Consider the following 21,826-nt stretch of genomic DNA (forward strand, 5'->3'; position numbering starts at 1 on the left):
GGCCTCTACGTTTTGCCATGTTTTATGGCACTGGTATAAATTTTTACTGGTCTAACCTGATAGGAGTCGGACAATTACTGTGTATTTCATTATTTGGGGGTGGGGAGAGAAATACCGGAAGAGAGGAAGTGAGATGTAGTGGTTAGAGCTTGGGACAGAATAATGGAAAACCTGGGTGGTGTCTGCCTGGATAAGACACTTAATTGTGAAATGGGGATATTGCTAGTTCTGTAAAGTGCTTTGGGATCTGGGTGGAAAGTGCACAGTGTTGTTTCAACATAATCATCACCATATTTCATTATCGGGAGTCCGGCCTTTCCAGTTGGAAGCATTGAGCTGGGCATGCCACCTATACGGGTATAAATGAGTATAAATGTGACGGCTACTCCCACTGATTCCTTTAGCGCCTATATATATTACTTTCCTCCAGACATATTTCCAGCATGTACTTGCGGGTTTGTAATAAGTGTGAATGCGTCTGTCAGTTACGGCGCTGGGTCTTGACAAAGTAGGATTTGATTGGTGCTCCCAGAGTCCCAGGGTATGTATGCTATACCACAGCCTGACTTGCCAGCCAGGGGACCCCCCCTTTGGTGCAAACAGGCAGCAGAGCACACCAGCAGACTAGGGCCTGAATTATGTAAATTAATTCCATGACTGCTAATGGGGCCACGCGTTCCCCTCGTGAAATTTGCAAACACTAAAGTTAAGAAGAGAAGGAAGGGTATGATGAAAAATACATTCCTAACAAATGTGGCAATGCATAGTGTATTATTCCCTTCTCCCCCAGCCTATATCTGTTGGCTTGGAGGGTGATTTTTTTTTTAAATGCCATTTTAAATCCTGCATCTGATTGCGGTTTCACACACGCAGGTTAGTGTTCTTCAAAACCAGCTTGATCTGAATCCATAATTCTTTAATGAAATATTTCCCTGCACTTGAAGTGAACTGTGCATGATTTACTGCGGGATACCCAAAAGGTCAGTTTACTTAATATCGGCACCTTCATTTTTCCAAATTCGGCTGAAATTAAAAAGCCATATATATCTTAACAGGCATATTTATGAACACTTAAGCGTAAGTAAGTCATAGTTGGACTTCTTCCCTCTCTGCTGATATATGGAATCTGGCAACGAAGAGGGCTTAGAATAAAATCTGGCAATACAATATGCTGCACTTTACTATTTTGACACTACCATGGTGATGTTTTTTTTGCAGTTATTGTGGAGCTTATGTCACTGTTCCTTTTGGGAGTGAAAGGGTGGAGGGAGGAGAATATTGATGAGCTGAGTTTCTTGATTATCTCGCTTTTATTTTATTTTAGTTTATCTTGCATTGGATACATAGTTTCTTCAATTATTCATGCAACCTCCTTGTCGATATTGCATGTCTTTGTTTTGTAAGGGAGGGAAATAAAATGTTTGGGAAAATGATGTGTACACTTTAAAAAAAAATGCATCAAAACATCTTTGTTTTTTTGTTTTTTGTTTTTGTTTTTTGTTCTGTTCCAGAAGGAGCTTAATTCTGTTGCTTCAGAACTGGCTGCTCGGCAGGAAGAGAGTGAACATTCTCATAAACATTTAATTGAACTCAGCCGGGAATTTAAGAAAAATGTACCCGAGGTACAGTATATTTGCTGTTATGGAATTAACTCGGTAGGGCGGCATATTTTCCTCTGTCCAAACTAGATTTTGAAACCCGTACACATAAGTGACTAACAAGAAAGGAAGCTAATTAGCCACAAAGACAAATTATAGTCTCTAACCTTTGGGGTTTCTTTATTGCTTATTCTTGCCGTCTCTGCTGGCTCCATTGTATTTAAAGGGGCTGATCCTGGGAGATGCTGAACGGTTTCTGTCTTGAGGGGAGCTCAGTGCTTCACGGCACCGCTCTGAATCTGGCCCAAAAGCATTTCCATTAACAGAACTTGGGGTTTATAAAAAGCAAGTGTTAAGCGTTCGGAGCTGAGATCCTGGCATCCAGCTCTCAGCCCAGATGGGGTAGGCACATTTTAATTTTTTTCTAAAATACATTTTATTTTAGTCAGTTTGACTCTTAGGATTTCTCCCCCCCACCCTCCATTTCATATGCTATTTTCTTTCCTGTCTGTAAAAACAAAACCGTAAGGGGAGATTTTCAAAGGCCGCCCCCCAGGCAGGTAGGTACACAGCACCCACTGAAAGACACTGTGAGGGGGGCATGACCCTTTGAAAATCTACCCCTTTGTTCATGAGATTCAGAGGGCCTGAGGCTAACATATCACCTCGCTCGATGAGTAGCCCCATTGCTTCTGGTGGGACCATGGCAGGAGGTGTGGTGATCTCCTTCGTGGGAGTAAGGCTGGCAGAAAGGGGCTCATAGAAATTAGAGAGAGGGGCAAGGGCCTTTATGGTCCTGTCTGATCCATTCTCAGTTTCCTCCTGGTGTTCTATCCAATAAGATTTAAGGCTGGGCCAAAGGGAGTTAGGCACTCCAGCCAGTGAATTTCAGTTAAGCCAGTGAATTTCAATGGCCTTTGGATGCCTAACTAATTCCCTCAGACACATTGACAATCTCAGTCTAACTGCCCCAGGAATGGGCTTTCCTCTTGCTAATGGGAATGACACCACTGCCCCATAGTAAATTTTCCTGACATCGAACCTAAAATCTCCTCCCATGAATCGCATCTTCTTGTCTAGAAACCTGCTCCCTCCTTGGTCTTCCCACTGTTCATATATTTGTGATTTTAATTCAATGGATTTTGCATGCACTTAAAAGGTAACCAGCATTTTCTCTCACTACAGCATAGCATTTAAAGATCTTAAACCATGTATAGAAATTTGACACAGGGAACGCACTTCACCAACCTCTGAAATGCAGCCACACCTGGGGTGGTGACTGTATGACAGCTCTCACTAACAGTACAGAGCAGGTTAGGACTGGAATTGAAGAGTAACTTACTCAACTGAAAAGGAAAAAGGAAATGAAGGTGATCAGGATGTAATGATTGTATGTACTTTGGCCCATCACCATGATTAATACTTCTAATGTGGTGAAAAAGTGCAAGGGGATTGTTAACGAGCACAAGGGGACAGAACTTGCGTGTTCTATCTGGTGTGCAAATTGGCAGCTCCAGCAGCCATTGCTTCAGTACGGATTCCAATTCAAAGGGTCAGCACAGCAAAAGTGAAGGGTGGCCAGCGTAGATGGGAGCAGCAGCTTTAAAGTTTCCTTCCTGTTAATTCCAGTGGGAGACTGGTGCTCTCTGCTCCGTTAAATCCTGTCAGTTTTCCTTTTCAGGAAAGATCCTGGTGGGCCATAATGTGAGTCGCATGCTTTGGGGGTTAATTTGTTTAAAAACGATGGGTGAATTGGGTGCCAATGAAAGAGAGAAACCTTGGGCCTGATCCAAATCCCAATGAAGTCAATTGAAAGCTTTCTGTCAAATTCAGTGAAAGCTAGATCTGACTCTAACAGCTCTGCCCATGAGCTGATGCAAGAATGCACTGTGCAAACTTCCACCACTTAGAAATGTTGATGCGTCTCCATTCTGAGTGTGCACGCTCTGGCTGATAGCTGGCCCGGAGAGAGTTAACCTTGTCTCCCTGAGCGGAAAGCCTACCACAAGTGTATACGCTCGCTCTGGGGAATAATACAGATTCTGCTTTCATGTCCATGTGAATGGGAGTAACTCCTTTAAGGTCAATGGAGTGACTCTGGATTTACATGGGTGAGAGAGCTGGGGATCCGGCTGGGCTCTGTAGCGGTGGATTGTCCATTGGAAGAGACCCCTAGAGTGAGCTTTCAAAGCCCTCTCTGAGCTTGGATAGAAATGGGCACCTCAGAGGGGAGTCTGCCTTCATGGATTCAATCCTGACTGTAAGATGCCCACATGCTCTTTGAATCAGCTTTATAAGCCACAGACTTCCCAGCTCTTCCCTTGCTTGGTCTTGGCTCCATGCCCCCCATTATCTAGTGTGGGCCTCCCTCGGCAGGGTCTGCCCTTCCTGCAGTGCTTCACAATGAGGCCTCAGTGGAGGTCACCAAATACATCAACATTTGGGGTGCATGCCAGGATTTGAACCCAGACCCCTAGAGGTGACAGACGTATGCCCATTTCTGCTGAGCCCCCGGACCATCTCCCCACATCGGCTGCACTTGAGAAATAGCCACCGATGCGTCCACTGTTCAAAGGAAATGGATACAGTTAGCGTAGAGCTGATGGAAGGTGTTGGATAAGGGTGTCCCCTCACCTGCAAAACCCCACGTAGCGGCATTACACATCATCGAAAGTGCCTTCCACCTTAAGGGAATGAACCAATGTGAGGGGCAAAAGGGGGCCGTCTCGGTTGTATCTGCCCTGCAGTCCCAAGGAGTGATGGCGGCTCATGTCGACATATGCGAGCTAGTGTTTCTCTAGCTAGCTTGGTACTCCTGCAATGAAGCTATGGCAGCACAGACATCAGTAATGACCCAGGGTTCCAGGCGACTCGTCCAGCCTGTCGTGAAGCCTGTGTCTTCGCTGCTCCGGTACCGAGCTAGTTAGAGCAAAGTTACCTCTGGTTGTAGACGTCCCTTAGTCCCCATGTCCCGTTCAGTCCTTGGCTCCCCATCTGCCACCCTCAGTAAGGTACCTGCTGTGATGATCTGTGACCAGATTTTCAGAGGCGCTGCTCCCACTGACTTCAGTGCTCAGCCCCTCTGAAATTCAGATCAGTCAGAACTGGCCCGAGACTCGCCGGCTCCTGTTGGGTGGGCCGCTGCACGAGGTGCCCATGCTCACCTGGTTGTTAGAATGGCTGCTCACCAAACGCTGTCGTTCATCTGGCAGCAATGTTTCAGTTTAAGCTGAGCTGTGTGCTTCCAATCTGCTGTACTCCCATGAATTGTATTTCTCACAACATAGAAAGGGCCAAACCACATCCCCTGCTAGGTAGCTGTGTGCAGGAAGGACCCTCTGTGGCATGGCTGTCTGGCCATTATCACAGCCTCAGGGCTGAAGTAGCCCTTACAGGCATTGCCCTCCCCTTCCATAGCTTGGCCATGCCTAGGCGGAAACAGGGATCCTGAGACAGTGATGTGTCCTTGTAAACACACGTACGCAGAAGAGCAGCTGGTGTAGAGCAGTATCAACCCCTGAAGAGTACTGACAAAGTTCAGTGTCTTTACACACTCCTCTCAGAGACATGTAGGCAGCTCCTATTGCCTTCTACTCCGGGATCACGAATGTGGCCGCTGCTGAGCGTGGCCCTGAGAATGTCCTCTTGCAGGGTGGGGGACCCATTCACAGCCGCTCGGGGGCACCACATTCATTGGAAACGGATGCTGCAAAGGACCAATGTGTCTGGTAGGCAGAGGACAGGAGGGAGGGGTTTGACTACCCCCTGTAAAGAGAAAGTGGGGGTGGGGAGAAAAATCCGTTCTGTTCCACTGGCCTCTTGCAAAGACTCAGCCAATGTAGATGTGCTATGGATTAAAAACCTTTTCACCTTTTGTCAGATTTTAGATTACGGTAGGTCAAGAGTATCCGTTGAGAAGATTAAGTCCAGCCAGGGCCTCAGCTCTAAAGCTTCAGAGAAGAGACAGGTAGTTACTCGTGTCCATAGTTCAGTGTGTGTGGATCTGTAGATATGTACAAATACCACTGCAGAACTCGTACGATATCTGCTTCTGGTGAACTCTCTGATCTCTCTTTCAGGAAATCAGAGAGATGGTGGCTCCTGTCTTAAAGAGCTTCCAAGCAGAGGTAAGAAGCCGTCACTCGCAAGAGGTACTCTGTCGTGAGGGTGTTTGCGACTAGCCAGATTAGACTGAGATGGACCCAGGGGATCAAAAAAAAAAGCAGACAGACACCAAGACCAAACTGCACAATCACTGCACAGCATGCTCCTCACTTCCAGCTCTCACATGCTTCCTCTGAGCTCACGAAGGCCAAATTCATCCCTTCATTGGCCCCCTGCTGGTACTGATTGCTCCTAGTTTGTACTGTGTCCCCCCCACCTAGTCATCTCACAAAAGGTCTTGGGTATTTTACATGTGCAAATGAACTTCCCCAGCTCAGGTACTAGTCTGATGTGGAGAGATTTAAATCCTTCCAAAGGGGAGGGCAGTGTGGGAGAAATATCGCACTTCAGAACGGTTTTTTTTTTAATGATTGCTCTTCTGTGGGCTGCTTTCTGTGTTCTTCTAATGTGCGTAGATTGAAACCCCTTGAGAGATGTAGGCACTCAGCGCTCGCCACCAGCAACACATTAGAATCTGTCATCTGCTGAGCATTACATTACTTTAAATCTGTCTCTTTGGAACACCGTAACTGCATAAGAAAATATGAAAGTAAACAATAACTGGATTTACACAAATGCGGCTGATTTCCATATTTCTCATCACTTCATTTTATTCCTCAGTTTACTGATACGCTCATTTATTTATAGGGCAATCCGGTATTGATTCATTCGAATGCACTATGCATAAATACACAAAAGAGAGCGATAACAATAGGAATACATTTTCAGTCTTTTAAATACTGAGATTTTCCCACTAGCTTTCATTAGATCCGCTAGGAGAAGATGAGCTATGTGCTTTGGGAGACCCAGCTTGCCCCTAAACAGGAGTGGCTCTGGATTTACGGCAGTGTAACTCACATCAGAGTCTGGCCACCTGTCTCCACGTTTTCTTTAGAATCCCCCTTACTGACTCGGTTTCTTCCAGGAAGGTTTTTGCAGGGGATTTTGAGGAGTTGCATCTGAATGATGAATAGGAAGATGCCTGTCCGGCTTTAGGGGTGTTGGGCCCAGTGCTGCTCCCACTGAAATCGATAGGAGTTTTTCCACTGAATACAGCGGATGCAAGATTGGGCCTTTCTCCAACAAAAGCTGATAAAACTCCAGACCCTTAACTCTGCTTTTGGCAAGTAATTGAGGGAGGAGCTGATTTCCGTCTCTTTGGGGGCTGTATTCTTCCCTCACTCGCCCTGTGCAAACTAGGTTCAGAGTCAGTGGCTGTACAGGTGACACTTGCTAATTTTCCATCCCATCGTAGTTCGGTTGACTCTGATCTTTGCAAACGTAGGAGCAAAATCCTTCATGCGTCAAAACCCTTGCTGAGGTCACTGGGAGTTTTGACTGAGTAAAGGCTACAGCCTTTGGCCCATCCTCAGCCCCTATAAAGAATACACATTTAAGGCGAAAGGTGTGTTAGGTGGAGAGCAGCATCCTTCTTCAGCGTAAATCAGGATAGCTCCATGGACTTCCACACGACTGTGCTGATTTATAACAGCAGGCAATCTGCCCCGTTTGCTTATTAGCTGGGGCGAAATCCTGAAATCGAGAGAACTCGGGCTTTACACAGCAGTTCTTTTTGCAAGAAATCCTCCCCTCCCATGCTCCAGGGTCTGACCGCTGGATCTATGTAATCATGGATCCAGTGGCCCTGATCCCATCTCCACAGATCCCGGCTGCTTCTGCATGTTCAGAATCCCCCCTCCAGTAGGCAGGAGATAGCTGAGTCCCGCCTCTGGGCCAATCCAGTGATGCCCCACTCCACCAAACCACTCATAGCCAGAATGGCTGGTGCTGGGTGTGTTTTTACTATGGTTTAGATTTCACTAAACATGAATATTTACAAGGGAGAATACAGAGCTACATCATATGTCATGGGGAGTAGCCAATGAGCCCCCATGATGAAAGTAGACGCTCCCACTCCTGATTTTTCTTTTAAATGGAAAGAAAAAGATCATTTTGAAGTAACAACCTGTGGTTTTGCAGTCTCCATAAGCAGCTTGTATACCTTTAGGCGCCTGTATCCTTTATATGCAGTTTCTTAGTGGGAAGGGGAAGTTGTGGGGTGGAGAAGGGACTAAATCGTACCCACTGAGAATAAAAACAGCTTTATTTTCCATCCTGGTTAGATAAAGGCTGGTTTATTTCCCTGATACGGAATAACAAAAAGCTGTCCATGACAGTAGCTTAATGGCAACAGCTTGAAATGGACAAAGTTTTTGAATCTCCTTGCACAGAGAAAAAAGAGCAAACCGAAAGCCCTGCTAATTACAAAAGTTGCTTTATGAAAGATAATTCAAAGCAATAATTTAGCAAACATAATCAAGTAGCGCAGATGGGGATTTTGATGAATAGTTTGCAACATGCAATTAGCAGCTCTTGCAGTTACATATCATTAACCCTCAGAGCACAAAAATTATTTTCTCATTATTAGATGAAAAGGTAAAATTAAGCTGACTAGACAGTAAAGGAACAAACTACAATTAATTACCTTCATTTATTACAGTCATTATTTTAAACTTATTTTTTTCTCCAATAGATAGATGAAAACATCTAAATTAAAAGTTTTGTTATTCTAAAGCAGAGGTGAAACTTTCCAATCCGTCTGTACACTGGAGCATCCCTGTGCCGTGGAAAGGGCTGCTTCATCCACTTGGTGCGTCTGATTGAGTGGATATTTTATTTCAAACAAAAAGGCAATTTAGCAATAATTAAAGCTGTATAATACATTAGGTTTAACACAGAAAGTAAAGTTAAGGACTAAGGATCAAAAGGGTGAAGGCTAAAGAAAACATGTCATCCTTTTTCTGAGTCCCCTGTTTGTATGTTTGCGGAGATAGCTCACCAGAGCCAGTCCTCCTGTCTTGCTCTGTATCTGTAAAGTGGCTGTTGCATTTCGCGGACAATATAAATAGGTTTTGCTGAAGTGAGTCCCCTTTGGTTGATGTGAAATGGACACTTCTAAAAGGCTGTGGTACTGGAGCAGCTATGGCTGGAATGTCAAATACCCAAGACCGGATTCTCCTCTGTGAATCCCAGACAATCCCATTGAAGTCAGTGGAGTGACTGGGGGCTGAATTCAGCTCTCATATCCTTGGAACAGAAAGTATCTGTCACGTGGACGCCACCAAGCCAGTGAACTGATGCTGGGAATGACTGATCTCTTGCTTCCTGATGGGGAGGTGAAAAGAAGCAGTGTCTCCAGCACGCCTTACTCGGGTAAAACTCCCCTTGACCGTGATGAGGAAGGACAGCAGAGGAGGGTCTAAGTGTTCTGCAGCAAGGTAAAACCTGTACTTTTTCTCATGTGCAAAATCTGACCACGGGAGAAAAGTGCAAAAGGTTGGTAAGGGAAGGACTTTTGCAACAGAGCCACTTTTGAGTCTCGGTGAGCTTTTTGTGGTAAACTCCCAGTGCCATGAATCTGTGCCCAGCAGAGCCGACTAATGCGGAAATGAGAACAGCTGGAAAAAAAACTTCATTTTTTTCCTGCAAAGAATCAAGTGTAAAGTGTGGAATGTGCCCTGGGGTATCAGATGGGCCTGTTTAATGCCAACATGTTTTATGTGCATATTTGGGTGCTGTTTCTGAGTGCCGGCCACAGCAGTAACTGGGGAATGTATGCACATGCTGTTTAATTTCATTAAGGGAGGGAAGGGCGCAGACTTTGAATTAAATTGATGGAAACGTGGCAAGTAATTAACCAATGTCAGAGACATAAATCCTGTCTGGAATGACAAACCACAGAAAAGGGAGAGACAGAGCCTGTATTTGTGCTCTATGGATCTAATGCCCATGTCTGCACATGTACTAGTCAGTGGGAGGTTTGCCTGAGTAAGGACTGCAAGATGAGCCCGGGTGAAGGAGGTATGAATTGAATTCTAAGGGGCAGGTTACAGTTGCTCTGCGCAGGTGCACTGGAAGGGGAGATGATGCAGGTGTGTCTAAGTGGGCATGACCACGGCCCACTTACCAGCACACTGGCCAGGCAGTGCTGGGGGGAGTGCCAGCTTTACCTTTCCATAGCAGGATCCCATGCCCAGCACACTGAGCCATCATGTCTTACAAAGGCATTATCTGCCTCCACAGTGCTCTGGCGCCGAGGGTGCTCTCCTCTGCCTCCTGGGTGGAACCAGAGGGGGGAAATTAAATTTGTGTTAGAAACTAGTTTAATAATATCCACTGGACCCAATCCCGACTGGTAACACTTCCTGTGGCGTTCTGTGCACTCTCTTGACCTTGTCCAGTGGCTCCATTTGCTTTTTGGTGCTGTCTGATATGAATGCACAAGCCAGAGGCCTGATCCTGAGAGTTGCTGAGCACCCACAACTCCCAGTGGCTTGAGTGGGAGCTGAAGATACTCAGCACCAGTTGGGATCAATCCCGAGATGTCTCCTATTTCTTTGGCAGCCCACATTCTGTTCTTAAAGGCTTATCCACAACCCCAAATAATGTGCACGCACCCCAGAATGAGCCCAGATTGACAAGTTGTGCATTACCCCTGCATGCCAGCTTTCCTCTTCAGAGTTGTTGTAATGGCTCTCCGAATGGCTTTGAGTCTGATTCACAGTTGTCAGTATAACCAATGGATATAATGAAAGGCCCGTGAAAATTTTACATGTAAGACCTTAGCTCAGAATTTCCTTGGCTTTGTCTTTTTATCTCCTGACTCGTAATGTTGTCTTTAAAGCATAGCAGTTTTTCTAGAATAGTGCTAGTGAGATTCAAGTCACTTACTGGACAGTAATTTGCTGGTATATAAAGGGCCTTTTACGGCCCAAAGCTTTTTCTGGTGGTGTGCTGACTTTTTGAAGTTAGAAGATCCAGAAGCTCCTTCTCTCTCACCTTCTCAGAAAAGATGCGGCAGAAGTGGGAGAGGACCCAGGCCTGGAAAGGCTTCTGTATACGGAGAGACAAACAAAAGATAGAAACAGTCTAGTTCAGAGAGGAGTTAGAGCCAAGAGCTGTGATAGAGAGAGACAGACTCACAAATGATCGTGAGAAGGTCTGTCTGGCACTCTTGTATAATAGGATAAGGGGCCACTCTAGGAACCATATTTAAAACTGGCAAAAGAAAATACTATTTTACATACTACAGAATTGGCCTGTGGAACTCTCTGCCACAGGATAGCACTGAGACCAAGAGCATAGTGGCATCCAAAAAACAACAGGCATTTCCCTGGGTAATGAGAATGTCTAACACCTTTTTTTTTTTTATCCTGTGCAGTGTGGAAGGGATTTAAACTCTCCCCCATAAGGGTACAAGCCAACCTGTGGGGATTAGAGACAAAGGTTCTCTATCGGACACTTCTTCCAATAATTGTCTATGAGGGACAATTCCTCCTGGAGGAGCTGGTTCTGGCTGCTGCCAGAGACAAAATCCTGAGCTGGTTGGATCCCCTGTGGCAGTGCCTATTCTCACCTGCCTTGGTGGAATTATTCTAGTTCATGAATCTAACAGGAAGAGGCTCCCTGTGGATTCCATCCAGCACACAGAGAGTTAGCAGGAGTTCGTTCCTTGGGGGCTGCATTTGAGGGCTGTAATTTCCCTCTGCTTATCCATCCATGGCAGGGGTGAGGCCCCGTTCCTGGCCACCAAGCGATGATGGTTTGGGAGCCTCAACTGTTTTCTCCATGGGGAGGTGATTGAGTGTGGTTTTGAGATGGGGGGCTGAGGCTTTCCCCTGGGCGCTGGTGCCCCAAGAGCAGGAAAGGGCATCACTGGTGGACTTGTGAAGCAGTGACTGGCCAGGCCACACTCTCCTTTGGGAGTGACGCAGGCGAGGCTGGATGGCAGCATGTCTAGAGGGAGAGGGCCAACCCCTGGATTACATATCCAGCCTTCTGCCTCCCATACAGTCAACAGTCAAGGTCCCTCTTTGCTGGGAGTTCTGCTTATACAGCTTGACTTCTACACACACGGGCAGGGCTTATCACGTCCCGTCCATCGGAGCCTGGTGCTGCTGAAGGCATTAGGACTGGAAGCTTGGACTAAGATGAGGCCTGTAGGGTAGCCACCAATTCCTACCATGACAGCCTCACCTGGCTCAGGGCCTAGACATCCCCCGTGTGGATCATCCCCAGGCTTTTCAGGGTTTGAAATCCGGGTCCAAATTCTGCGGCATGGGCCTATCTCCAACCGTTTCCCCCCTGGGCTGGGGGAAACAGTTCTCCTCTCCCATCAGCCTTGGTTTTGCTGGAGTTGCTCCCAGTTCGTTCCAGTGTAAGAGGAAGCTGGGCCCTCGATGGCTCTGGTCCTGGTATCAGTGGCAGGTTTGCCATTCCTGGCGGAGGAAACATGGTGGCTTCCATGGTGAATGTAACTTACACCCAACATACAGCATTGTCCTGCGGCGTAAAGAGATATACGGGGGGGCCCACAAAGAGGGCTGGGAATAAACAGGGGGCAGGTCATGGAAAGATAGAAAATTTGTTCCAATGAGTGATTTCTCCCCAACCCTTGTATTGTGCAAAAAGCCCACATAAGCAAGCTCTCAAAAGCATCTTTAGCTGCAACACCATCCATACGCCCTTCTGTTCCACCAGTCAGAGCCTGCTTCCTCCATCCTCACCCCCGCCCTTACAGGCTTTTAGAAAGTTGGAAAGGAATAAAGCTTTGGCTGTGACCCTGTCTCACTGACCATCTAAAATCAATCTGCTCCTCACAGCCTCGTTCATTTCACTCTGAAGCCTTCCATTGCAGATGAGGCATCAATACAAGGTGGTTTCCAGTTGCCAACTGTCAGTAACTGCACTAAAAAAATAAAATTAAATCAAAACCAAACTGTCAGTTAAAAACAAAACAAAAAAAATTTACGTTGGTGAAAAGGGCAAAATAATCTTGAAATATTTCCTCCCCTTACTCTGCTATAAAAACCGCCTTTAATTTACTACAATAACAGTCCTTTAGTGGTTAGGGTACCACCCTGGGATTTGGGAAAATCAGGTTTAATTCCCAATTCTGCCACAGCCTTCCTGCATGACCTTGTCCAAGTCACTTAGCCCCTCTGCGTCTTGGTTCCCCAGCAGCAGAATACATCACGTGATGCTGTCGAGGATAAATACAGTAAAGATTGTGAGGTGCTCAGATAGCTCGGTGCTGGGGGCCAGAGAAGAGTCTTAGGTAGATAAAAGGTATAGTCCCAAATTGCCTCCAAATAATCATTCTCTAGACTTTATAGCTCCAGCTCGGAAATCAGTTAAGCCCCTGCTCTGCAGGGATGTGCCTGTATGGCTCTGACTGCAAGATTGGGGCCCGTGTGCATTTTATTGTGTGCTGCAGTCTGCATTTCCTGACCTTTGAAAATGTGTCGTCATAATTTATGAGTGTCAGGACAAAGCGTGAATGTTCTCAGTAAATGTATTACTTGCCAGTTGGCATTCCTGGCTGCGACAGTGCTCCAGCGAGGCTTACAGCATTAAAGCTGTTGAATAATGCTTGCAGGTTATGATTTTTCATATTAATTTTTTCTTACAATATTTATATAGTGCCTTGACTTTGCTGGGCATTCTGTAGACACTGAACACTTGCCCTAGAGAGTTTACAAGCTGTGGGTCCGATTCTGCAGAAACGTAAGCCCACAGGAGTAACTTTACTCACAGGAGTAACCTCATTAAAGTCAATAGGATTACTCACAGGAGTGATGTTACACCCCTCCCTTCCAATATTTTGTAGATTAGGCCCAGGTGGACAGCCCAGATTCTCCAGCTGTTGCAGTAAGCCCAGAGTCTCACAGCTGGCTCTGGTGAGCTTCTCTATAATTCCCCCTTAACTCTGGCTGCCGTGCCGTGTAGGGACACACTCCTGCAAGGTGCTGAGCTTTCTGGTTCCAACCCGACAAAGCCCTTAAGCTCCTGCTTATCTTTGAGCATGAGGGTCATCCCAGCGAGGTCCGTGGCGCTATGTGGAGTTACACCAGTTGAGGATCTGGCCCGATAAGTTCTCCCAAAGCATTGGATGAAAAATTGGCTCTCCCAGCATGCTACTGGGCTGATTTCTGAATGGCTCCCAGTGGCACCAGCTATGATCCCTCCCCATTTCCTCTCTGAACGACTTGTTCAACGAGGCAGTAGCAGCTTTCCCAGCAAATAGCAAAACAGGGCAATGCAAGTCACCAGAAAAATTCTCTTCCGCAGTGAACTGCGAGTCAGACATGGCCAGTGGGGCCTGGGTATCAAAGTCTTAGCGCTCTTCTCTCCTGACTTTCTAACAGTGCCCACTGAGACACCCGCTGATGGCTGTGGGTTGCTGTTGCCCTCTAGTTTTCTTTGCCACCGAGAGCAGGAGAAGCCCCAACCAATGGTCACTGGGTGCTGTAAAGCCCATCACCATCCCATTGAGAAAGGGCTAGAACAGTTTCAAAGAGCATTCCTGGGGCCTGCTGCTGTTGTGCAGGACCCAGGTCTTGTTTAAAAGTCAGCGGTGGTCATGTGTGACCCTTGGAAAGGCGTCCCATTAGCGTGGCATGGAGTATCCGTCACAGGGTGCTTCATCGATCAGATCACACCAACCAGGATCCTTGGTGATATTTTCCCACCTGCTACAAGTGCGTGTTTTAAAGAAAAGACACAATCTGCCTAGGCATTTAGAGTTGCACGCTCAGCTGAAATTTCAAGGCCTGCTCTGCGTGTGCTCTCCCACAGAATCCAGTGGGAGTGAGCCGCGCACACAAAGGACTCATAGGGTGTGTGACCAAGTGGGATGCTCTATTCGTTATCTGATATTTGGGATTGAGCTTGAGCTCACAAGCCCTGCCTGGCTGAAGCTTGCAATTTAGAGATCAAGGGTGGAGGACCAGTGGTTAGGTTGCTTGTCTAGAAATTGGGAGACCCAGGTTAAATTCCTGGCTGTACCAGAGACTCCCCGTATGTCCCTTGGGATCTCTGTGCCTCAAGTCCCTGTCTGTACAATAGGGATAACAGGCACTGGCCCTCCTCACGGGAGTGCTGCAAGGATAAATACATCACAGATTGTGAGGGTCATAAGAATGGCCAGACTGGGTCAGACCAAAGGTCCATCTAGCCCAGTATCCTGTTTTCCGACAGTGGCCAGTGCCAGGAGCCCCAGAAGGAATGAGCAGAACAGGTAATCATCAAGTGATCCATGCCCTGTTGCCCATTCCCAGCCTCTGGCAAACAGAAGCTAGGGACACCATCCCTGCCCATCCTGGCTAATAGCCATTGATGGACCTATTCTCCATGAATTTATCTAGTTCTTTTTTGAACCCTGTTATAGTCTTGGCCTTCACAACGTCCTCTGGTAAGGAATTCCACAGATACTTCAGTAATTGGGGGCCATATATACCTTTAATACTTAGACAACTGTCCAAGACCCTGATTATGTGATGGCTTGGGATCTCCCCTGGGACCTTTGCATAATTGGGGTTTACCTGTATTTTGGGGGTATCCCCCGAGCTGTTGGGCCTGACCATTGACTGCCCCAAATATCTCAGAGAGAGTGTTTGGTTTTTCTGATCTCTCATACAGTGCCTCTCCTTAGGATTACTCACGTGCCAACTTCTTGGTTTTGGCACTCTAATAAATAAGATACACCTGACGAGATTTATGGTGTTTGAAAATAACCATGATTCCCATCAAGTGACCAAAGCCAGCAAGGCGTTCGTGTGATGGGAGGGGGAATTCCTCGGAAAAAATTCGAATGAGATTAACATCTTTTGACTTTAATATCAGGAACTTGGCCAAAGCATCATTGAGCGTGTCAGGAAGTATTACAACAAAATTAAGAACCAGCAGCAATTTTCTTTCATTCAGTATCATATGCTTTATAAAGTAAATTATTAATGCTTTTTTCCCTCCGTTAAAGCAGTTATTTGCAGCGTCTTGGTATATTTCTCATTAGAAATAACATCATCTAAAGAACTATATTGATTAATTTTTTTTAATCTTAGATTCACGAACGTGAACAACATATTTATATGACATTCCCTTTAACTAGAATTCTCCTGCTTTATTTTTATATTATTGATTTTTTTGACGTGAATTGCTTTTTGGCCTCATGAAAATGTTGTAAGCTTTCTGACTTCAGAGAAATGGACTCCAGTGTGAGCAGCGCTGGAAAGAATGATAACTCCCATGTCCCAGGGTAATATCTAACATATTTAATGACAGTTAAATGCAGCAGCTCCTTAGTGTGTCTTTGGAGTCTCAGCATTTACAAGCGCTTTAATGGACTGGGTTACAAAGCCTGAGCGGTATGTGGAAAATATTTAGAAATATTTAACCCCGCTTTCCAGCTGCTGGCTCGCAGGGCTGCAGCACTCTAGGGGGAAAGACAGGGACTCTCAGACAATAGGCATGTTCCAGATTTAGCTTTGATCCCAACATTTAGTTTCATTTCGCTCCACTGGGGCTAGCTGTTGGGTAAGGAGCTCTGCTGTGCTTGAGTTCCTGTGGGATCGTCCGATGCCTGTGTGAGGACTGGGAAAATGTGTGGCCGTTAGTCACTAACAGGGAAGATACGGACAGTTAGCACCTCTTGACCAAAATTGTCTCTGATCCCTGTCCAAGACCTGCCTGTGGGCCTGATCCAAAGGCCACTGAAGGCAATGGGAAGCCTGCCACTGACTTTGAAGGGCTTTGGGTCAGATACAGTGTTCTGGCAACGTGGTCAGTGGTGAGGCACGTGGAGTTTGGTACGCTGCCTACTAAGGCCCCCCGGTCTTCGCTGAGCACTGCAGGCTGGCCATGGGAAAGCATCCCCCCTACTCCCTCCTCCTCCTGGAAACCTGCCATCCTGGCGCTGCTGCTCCAGAGCACCCTGGGTTTGACGAGACCTCCCAGTTCTGACTGGATACTCTCCTTCCTTCCTCTCCCTTTCCACAGCCAGTGGGTAACTCCCCTGCTTCCTTCTCTCGCCCCTCTGCCCCTCTTTAGACATGATCCTGTCTGTCCTCCACCAGCGTGGTTCCTCCTCTCTAGTGCCTCCTGGCTGGGGATCGTCCACAGCCCTAGGCGGCCACGCGTGCCTCTCCCTCCTGGAAAAGCCATCCCCCTTTCTCGGCTGTCGTGAGCCACTTTTAAGGACTGTCCCCCCAGGGAAGCAGCCAGGCTTTGCTAAGTGCTGTCTCCTTTGCAGCCCCCCTCAGCTCCCTTTCCAGACCTGCCTTCATGTCCCAGCCTCTCCAGGCGGCTGAGGCCGTAGCATCCCCGGGGGGGTCCCTCACTGCTTTGCTGTTGGCTGCACACTCACCCAATCCCCTTCCCCGGTCTGTTTTCCAGCAATATTTCCTTGGCTAGGAAACCTGCTGTTGCTTTCATAGAATATCAGGGTTGGAAGGGACCTCAGGAGGTCATCTAGTCCATCCCCCTGCTCAAAGCAGGACCAATCCCCAATTTTTTTTGCCCCAGATCCCTAAATGGCCCCCTCAAGGATTGAACTCATAACCCTGGGTTTAGCAGGCCAATGCTCAAACCACTGAGCTATCTCTCCTCCCTTTCAGCACCTCCTGTCTGCAGCTTTCTGCCCTGGGGCGTGCAATGCTGCAGCTTCCCTGGCTGGGTAGGGGCCTTCCCCGCTCGCAGGCTGCACCTGCCCTCCTCCTAACACAGCTGCTACTCTGAAACCTCCTTCCAGAGTAGTTGGTGTCTTCTGGGGTCTCTGTTGAGTGGATCTCCCGTTCCAAGTCCCAGCTGATCCTGTCTCCCTTTGTCATCTCTCCTCTTGCTCCCCTGTATTTGTCTTTATTTTCTTCCTCTCCATTAGAGACCAGGATGATTATGCTCAGCTCCCCCCAGCCCAGCCATTATAACCCCCTGTTCCTGTCCCCCTCAGTCACTCTTGTCCCTGATGGCTTTGACCGGGCCCCAGCCGAGAGTGCTGCCTTCCTTTGCACAGCACCTATTGCTATGCTGGCTGCTCTTGCCTTGAATTCCTCAGCTTTTGACATTCCCCTGGAACATGGGATCCAATGGGCCCCAGCGCTGAATCAGCTCAGATCTGGGTAGGTGGCAAGCAAGCCTCCCGCTGAGGAAGTTACGCAAATCTGGGCTGAAACCTGCCACTCTTAGCAATGTGTCCGTCTCAGCCAGATCTGTCGAGTTACCTGTGTGGCTCTCATCACCATTGGATCTGAGCATCTCTCTATCACTCCTGCATTGTAACTCCACAGCCCCCCACAAGGGATGGAAATGCAATCCCCACTCTACACATGAGGACCTGAGGTGCAGGGGAATGAAGTGGCTGATTTGAGGTCACACAGGAAATCTGTGAGTGAGACAGCAATTGACCCCAAACCATCTGTGTCCCAGACCTGTGCTCTACCCAGTAGGCCATTCATCCTACCCCAGTTTTACAGCTTGGAAGGGTTTTGTATTGGATCGATACAGCAAGATAGGTGGTTACATTGTGCTGTGTGCTCCTGTGAACTCTGGTGTGTATATATTTACTCCCCTTTGCATCCTGTCTTCTTATTTAATGTCCCCTTAACCACTTGAGGCCAGTATAGCACAGTATTACCCAGCGGCAGGCATGCTTTTCTTTCCCCACAGCATCTGGCCGGGGAGTATTTCCTAGAAAGCAGTTTAGTTGCTTTAATGTTGAACAGCTCCAAGACCTGAGTTTCAGTGGGCGTGCTGTGTCATCAGAAGACTCAAGAGTTACGAGACCTGGGTTCTCTCCCTGCTCCTCCCCTCGTTGTGTGACCTTGGACAAGTCACTTAAGCGCTCTGGGCCTCAGTTTCCCTGTCTGTGTAATGGAGGATGATGACACTGCTCCAGCTTTGTAGAGCACTCTGAGATCCATGGATGAAAGATCCAAATTATTATTTGCTCACCTGGCTGGCAAAAGCCACCCATTGTCGCATCTGTGGCTGTTGCTCTGTCATTCAGATAGATTTCCCCTGGACGTTGTTTTATTTCAGCCAGCCATGGGCCTCTGCAGGTTTTTTTTCCTAATGATTTCATTACCAGTTTCATTGTGGCTGAAAACAAATTACCATCCAACAGTCAGCCCTGTTACAATCCTTTCTCCAGCCTCTGATCACGCTGCCCTGCTGCCAGTTTCACAGTAATTCCTCCGCAGTGGTCACTCCGCGCTGGTGCTTGCTGCTTGTACTCTGTAAGGGCTGCCTGTCCCTGAAAGGAAGCAGCATTAAAAAATTGGAGGGGTACCTCTCCCGTCTCCATATCCTTCAAGAAATGTAGCAGCACTTTTGGGGAGGCATTTTTATGGAGCATAAAGAACTCTTGACAAGTTTTGGCTTTCTTTTTTCTAAGGGAATAATTTTATTTATGTATTTGCATGTTTTCTAGGTTAGAATTTCAGGCCTTGGTCCACAGGGTCTGCAAGGAAGAACACAAGACACTCGGAAAGTTTTGTAGGCTTAGGGCATCCCATATTTAAAATGGAAATCTGACGAATTGAAGTGATTATCCTCTATTTGAATTCGATGGGAGTTTAACAAAACCAAGGTTTTAAACCGAGCAATGAAGAGGTGGAAGGAAAGATCCATGTGCTAACTAAAAAAGCAAAAAGGTTTGAAGCAATCCCATGGAGCCCCTAACCAGAACCAGGGAACATTAGGAGCTGCAATGTGGGGTGCTTTTGCAGTACATAACAACAACTTTATTGAACCAACAGCCTTATGAACAATGTTACATACTCTTGTGCGCCACTAGATGGCACTGTTCAGATTGACTATCTACATCGGGGCGGGCAAACTTTTTGGCCTGAGGGCCGCATTGAGTTTCCAAAATTGTATGGAGGGCTGGTTAGGGGAGCAGGTTGTGGCCTGCCCTCCCCCGTACTATCCACCCCCCCATTCAACCCCTCCTGTTCCCTGTTGGCCCCTCCACAGGACCCTTGCCCCATCCACACACCCCCACTCCCTGGCCCCTGACTGCCCCCTGCCGCCCCATCCAACCCCCCCTTCTTCTTGACTGCTCCCCCGGACTGCTGCCCCCATCCAACCACCCCTTCTCCCTGGCCCCTGACTGCCCCCTGCCGCCCCATCCAACCCCCCTCCTTCTTGACTGCTCCCCCGGACCGCTGCCCCATCCAACCACCCCTTCTCCCTGGCCCCTGACTGCCCCCTGCTGCCCCATCCAACCCCCCACCCCCTTTCTGACTGCTCCCCCGGGACCCCTGCCCCATCCAACCACCCCATCTCGCTGTCCCCTGACTGCCCCCGGAACCCCTGTTCCCGCCCCGAGCCCATCCACACCCCTGCCCTCTGACCACCACTCCGAACTCCCCTGGCCTCTACCCAACCCCTCCTGCTCCGTGCCCCCTTACCGCGCTGCCTGGAGCACCGGTGGCTGGTGGTGCTACAGCCAAGCTGCCCGGCTGTAGCTGGGCCATGACGACGCCACCGCGCAGTACAGAGCCCCAGGTCAGGCTGGGCTCTGCAGCTACGCTGCCCCAGGAGCTCACAGCCCCGCCACCCAGAGCATTGCGCCAGCAGCGAGGTGAGGCTGCGGGGGAGGGGCCGGGGGCGAGCCTCCCCGGCCAGGAGCTCAGGGGCTGAGCAGGAGGGTCCTGCGGGCTGGATGTGGCCTGCGGGCCATAGTTTGCCCACCTCTGATCTACATACATAACAAGCTGTTTTTGCATAGAACTCTCATAACAAGGGACACCTGATTTGACCTTCCTCATAAATATAAGGGGGAAAAGAAGGCAACAAGTCCTCTTCTCTTCCGCATCCGCCTCTAGTCTTTCTTCTTTCTACAGGGCTTCTTTATACGTTACAAAAAAAAGTGCAAACTATGATTTTCTCTCCTTCACAATTTGCATTTAACTTGTGGAGACCTCCATTGCCGTGTTCCTAGTCTTAAACACACACATCTTTGTTTTACTGTAACAAGTATTTAGACTGAAATAACTGAATTCTCATCCTAGATTTGATTGCATGTTCAAAATAATAAAACCACCCCGATGCAATTCAGATTCTGCTCCTTTTGAGATGAGACACTGAGGCAATCATATCATTGGTGGTTAACAAAGTTTTGATACTGGGAAGGCTCAACAGAGATAGGAGAGTTTAACCATTTTGCCAGTCAATTATAATAATATTTCTGCTTCCAAATGTTTAAAAAGTTGGCTTCATAAGGTATAATCATGGCATAAAGGCCAGTCTGACAATAGTAATTAATTAGGCTATTATGCATTCTACAGTGATAATTGCTTTGCTGGAAAGTCACCAGCCATGAAAAAGACCCAGCACATGAATGTAATTCATCAATCCGAGTTGTTCCAGCACAGTTGCGTTTTCTCACCTGCAGTCAGTGTACACTGTGGAAGGAAACAAAAAAAAAATTGATGTTACATCGATATATAATGGCTGAGTGCTTGCCATGCCTCGGATCAGCGGAGGATTTTGCAGGGGCCAGGGAAAGTCAGCAGTTAAATGAAGGTTTAGCATCTCAAATGGCCATCTCTGTGATCTCATGGCTGGCAGCAGGCATTTCAACTCCTCTCCCATTACTGATTGCAATCAGGAGGGTGGGAAAACTAGCTACTCTGACAGGTTGCCCGTGAACACCACACAAAGGAGCTGGGAGTTTTCATCTGAGTGAAATGTATCCAACTGGCAGCGATGTTCTTATAGGATTATAGCCATGTGGGCAGTGCTTCCTTGCAGACATTGAGACTCAGGTGTGGGAAGGAGATCTCTGAAGAATACAGCTTCGCAAGTTTCTGGGTGGAGTTTGGATCTTTGTTTTGGAGCATTTGCTGTTTGGGTGGATTTCACCTCTGGGCAGAGGGCCCAGCACCAGGTCTAGATGCCACCTACCTCTCATTTATACCCTCATAATAAGGCTTAAGTGGTACCTAAGCCTCGTGCTGGTCCCTCTGCCCGGGGTAAATTCCATCCAATGAACAGAGAACACGTTTGTAAATAATTCCACATGTGATCTGGGATGTGGTTGCATGTGTGCTTCCTTGTTGCTTCCCCCTTTTTTCCTGGCCTTAAAGAGGTGGTGTCGAATTAAAAACAATCTCCTTTTGAAAAGCATGTTCCCTGCCTTGGGTGATTAACACAAAGTTAAATCTAAGTAGCTTTCCCCCTTTTGTGCAGTTGGTTCACTTTTTGCCCTTCATTCCACTCAAGCT

The 21,826-nt window shown here is 47.5% G+C and overlaps 1 protein-coding gene across 13 annotated transcripts in view; it reads left to right on the forward strand.

Moving 5' to 3' along the window:
• Positions 1 to 21,826, forward strand: part of CUX2 (cut like homeobox 2) — a 228,626-nt gene that overhangs the window by 135,172 nt on the left and 71,628 nt on the right. For 6 of the 13 annotated variants that reach the window (XR_012155035.1, XM_073312590.1, XM_073312602.1 and 3 more), the window contains exons 2-3: positions 1,512 to 1,622; positions 5,678 to 5,749. The exons of 1 other annotated variant lie outside the window; for it this stretch is intronic. Coding sequence is in view for 11 of the 12 variants with exons in the window: in XM_073312590.1 (XP_073168691.1) it covers positions 1,512 to 1,622; positions 5,678 to 5,749 (183 nt within the window). In the remaining variant the exon portion in view is untranslated. Of the gene's footprint in view, positions 1 to 928; positions 981 to 1,511; positions 1,623 to 5,478; positions 5,566 to 5,677; positions 5,750 to 21,826 lie in introns of those variants that run through there. 6 more of the 13 variants (XM_073312592.1, XM_073312594.1, XM_073312603.1 and 3 more) reach the window with 5 other exon arrangements.

This window comes from Lepidochelys kempii, chromosome 15 (assembly GCF_965140265.1).
Source record: "Lepidochelys kempii isolate rLepKem1 chromosome 15, rLepKem1.hap2, whole genome shotgun sequence".
NCBI lineage: Eukaryota > Metazoa > Chordata > Testudines > Cheloniidae > Lepidochelys > Lepidochelys kempii.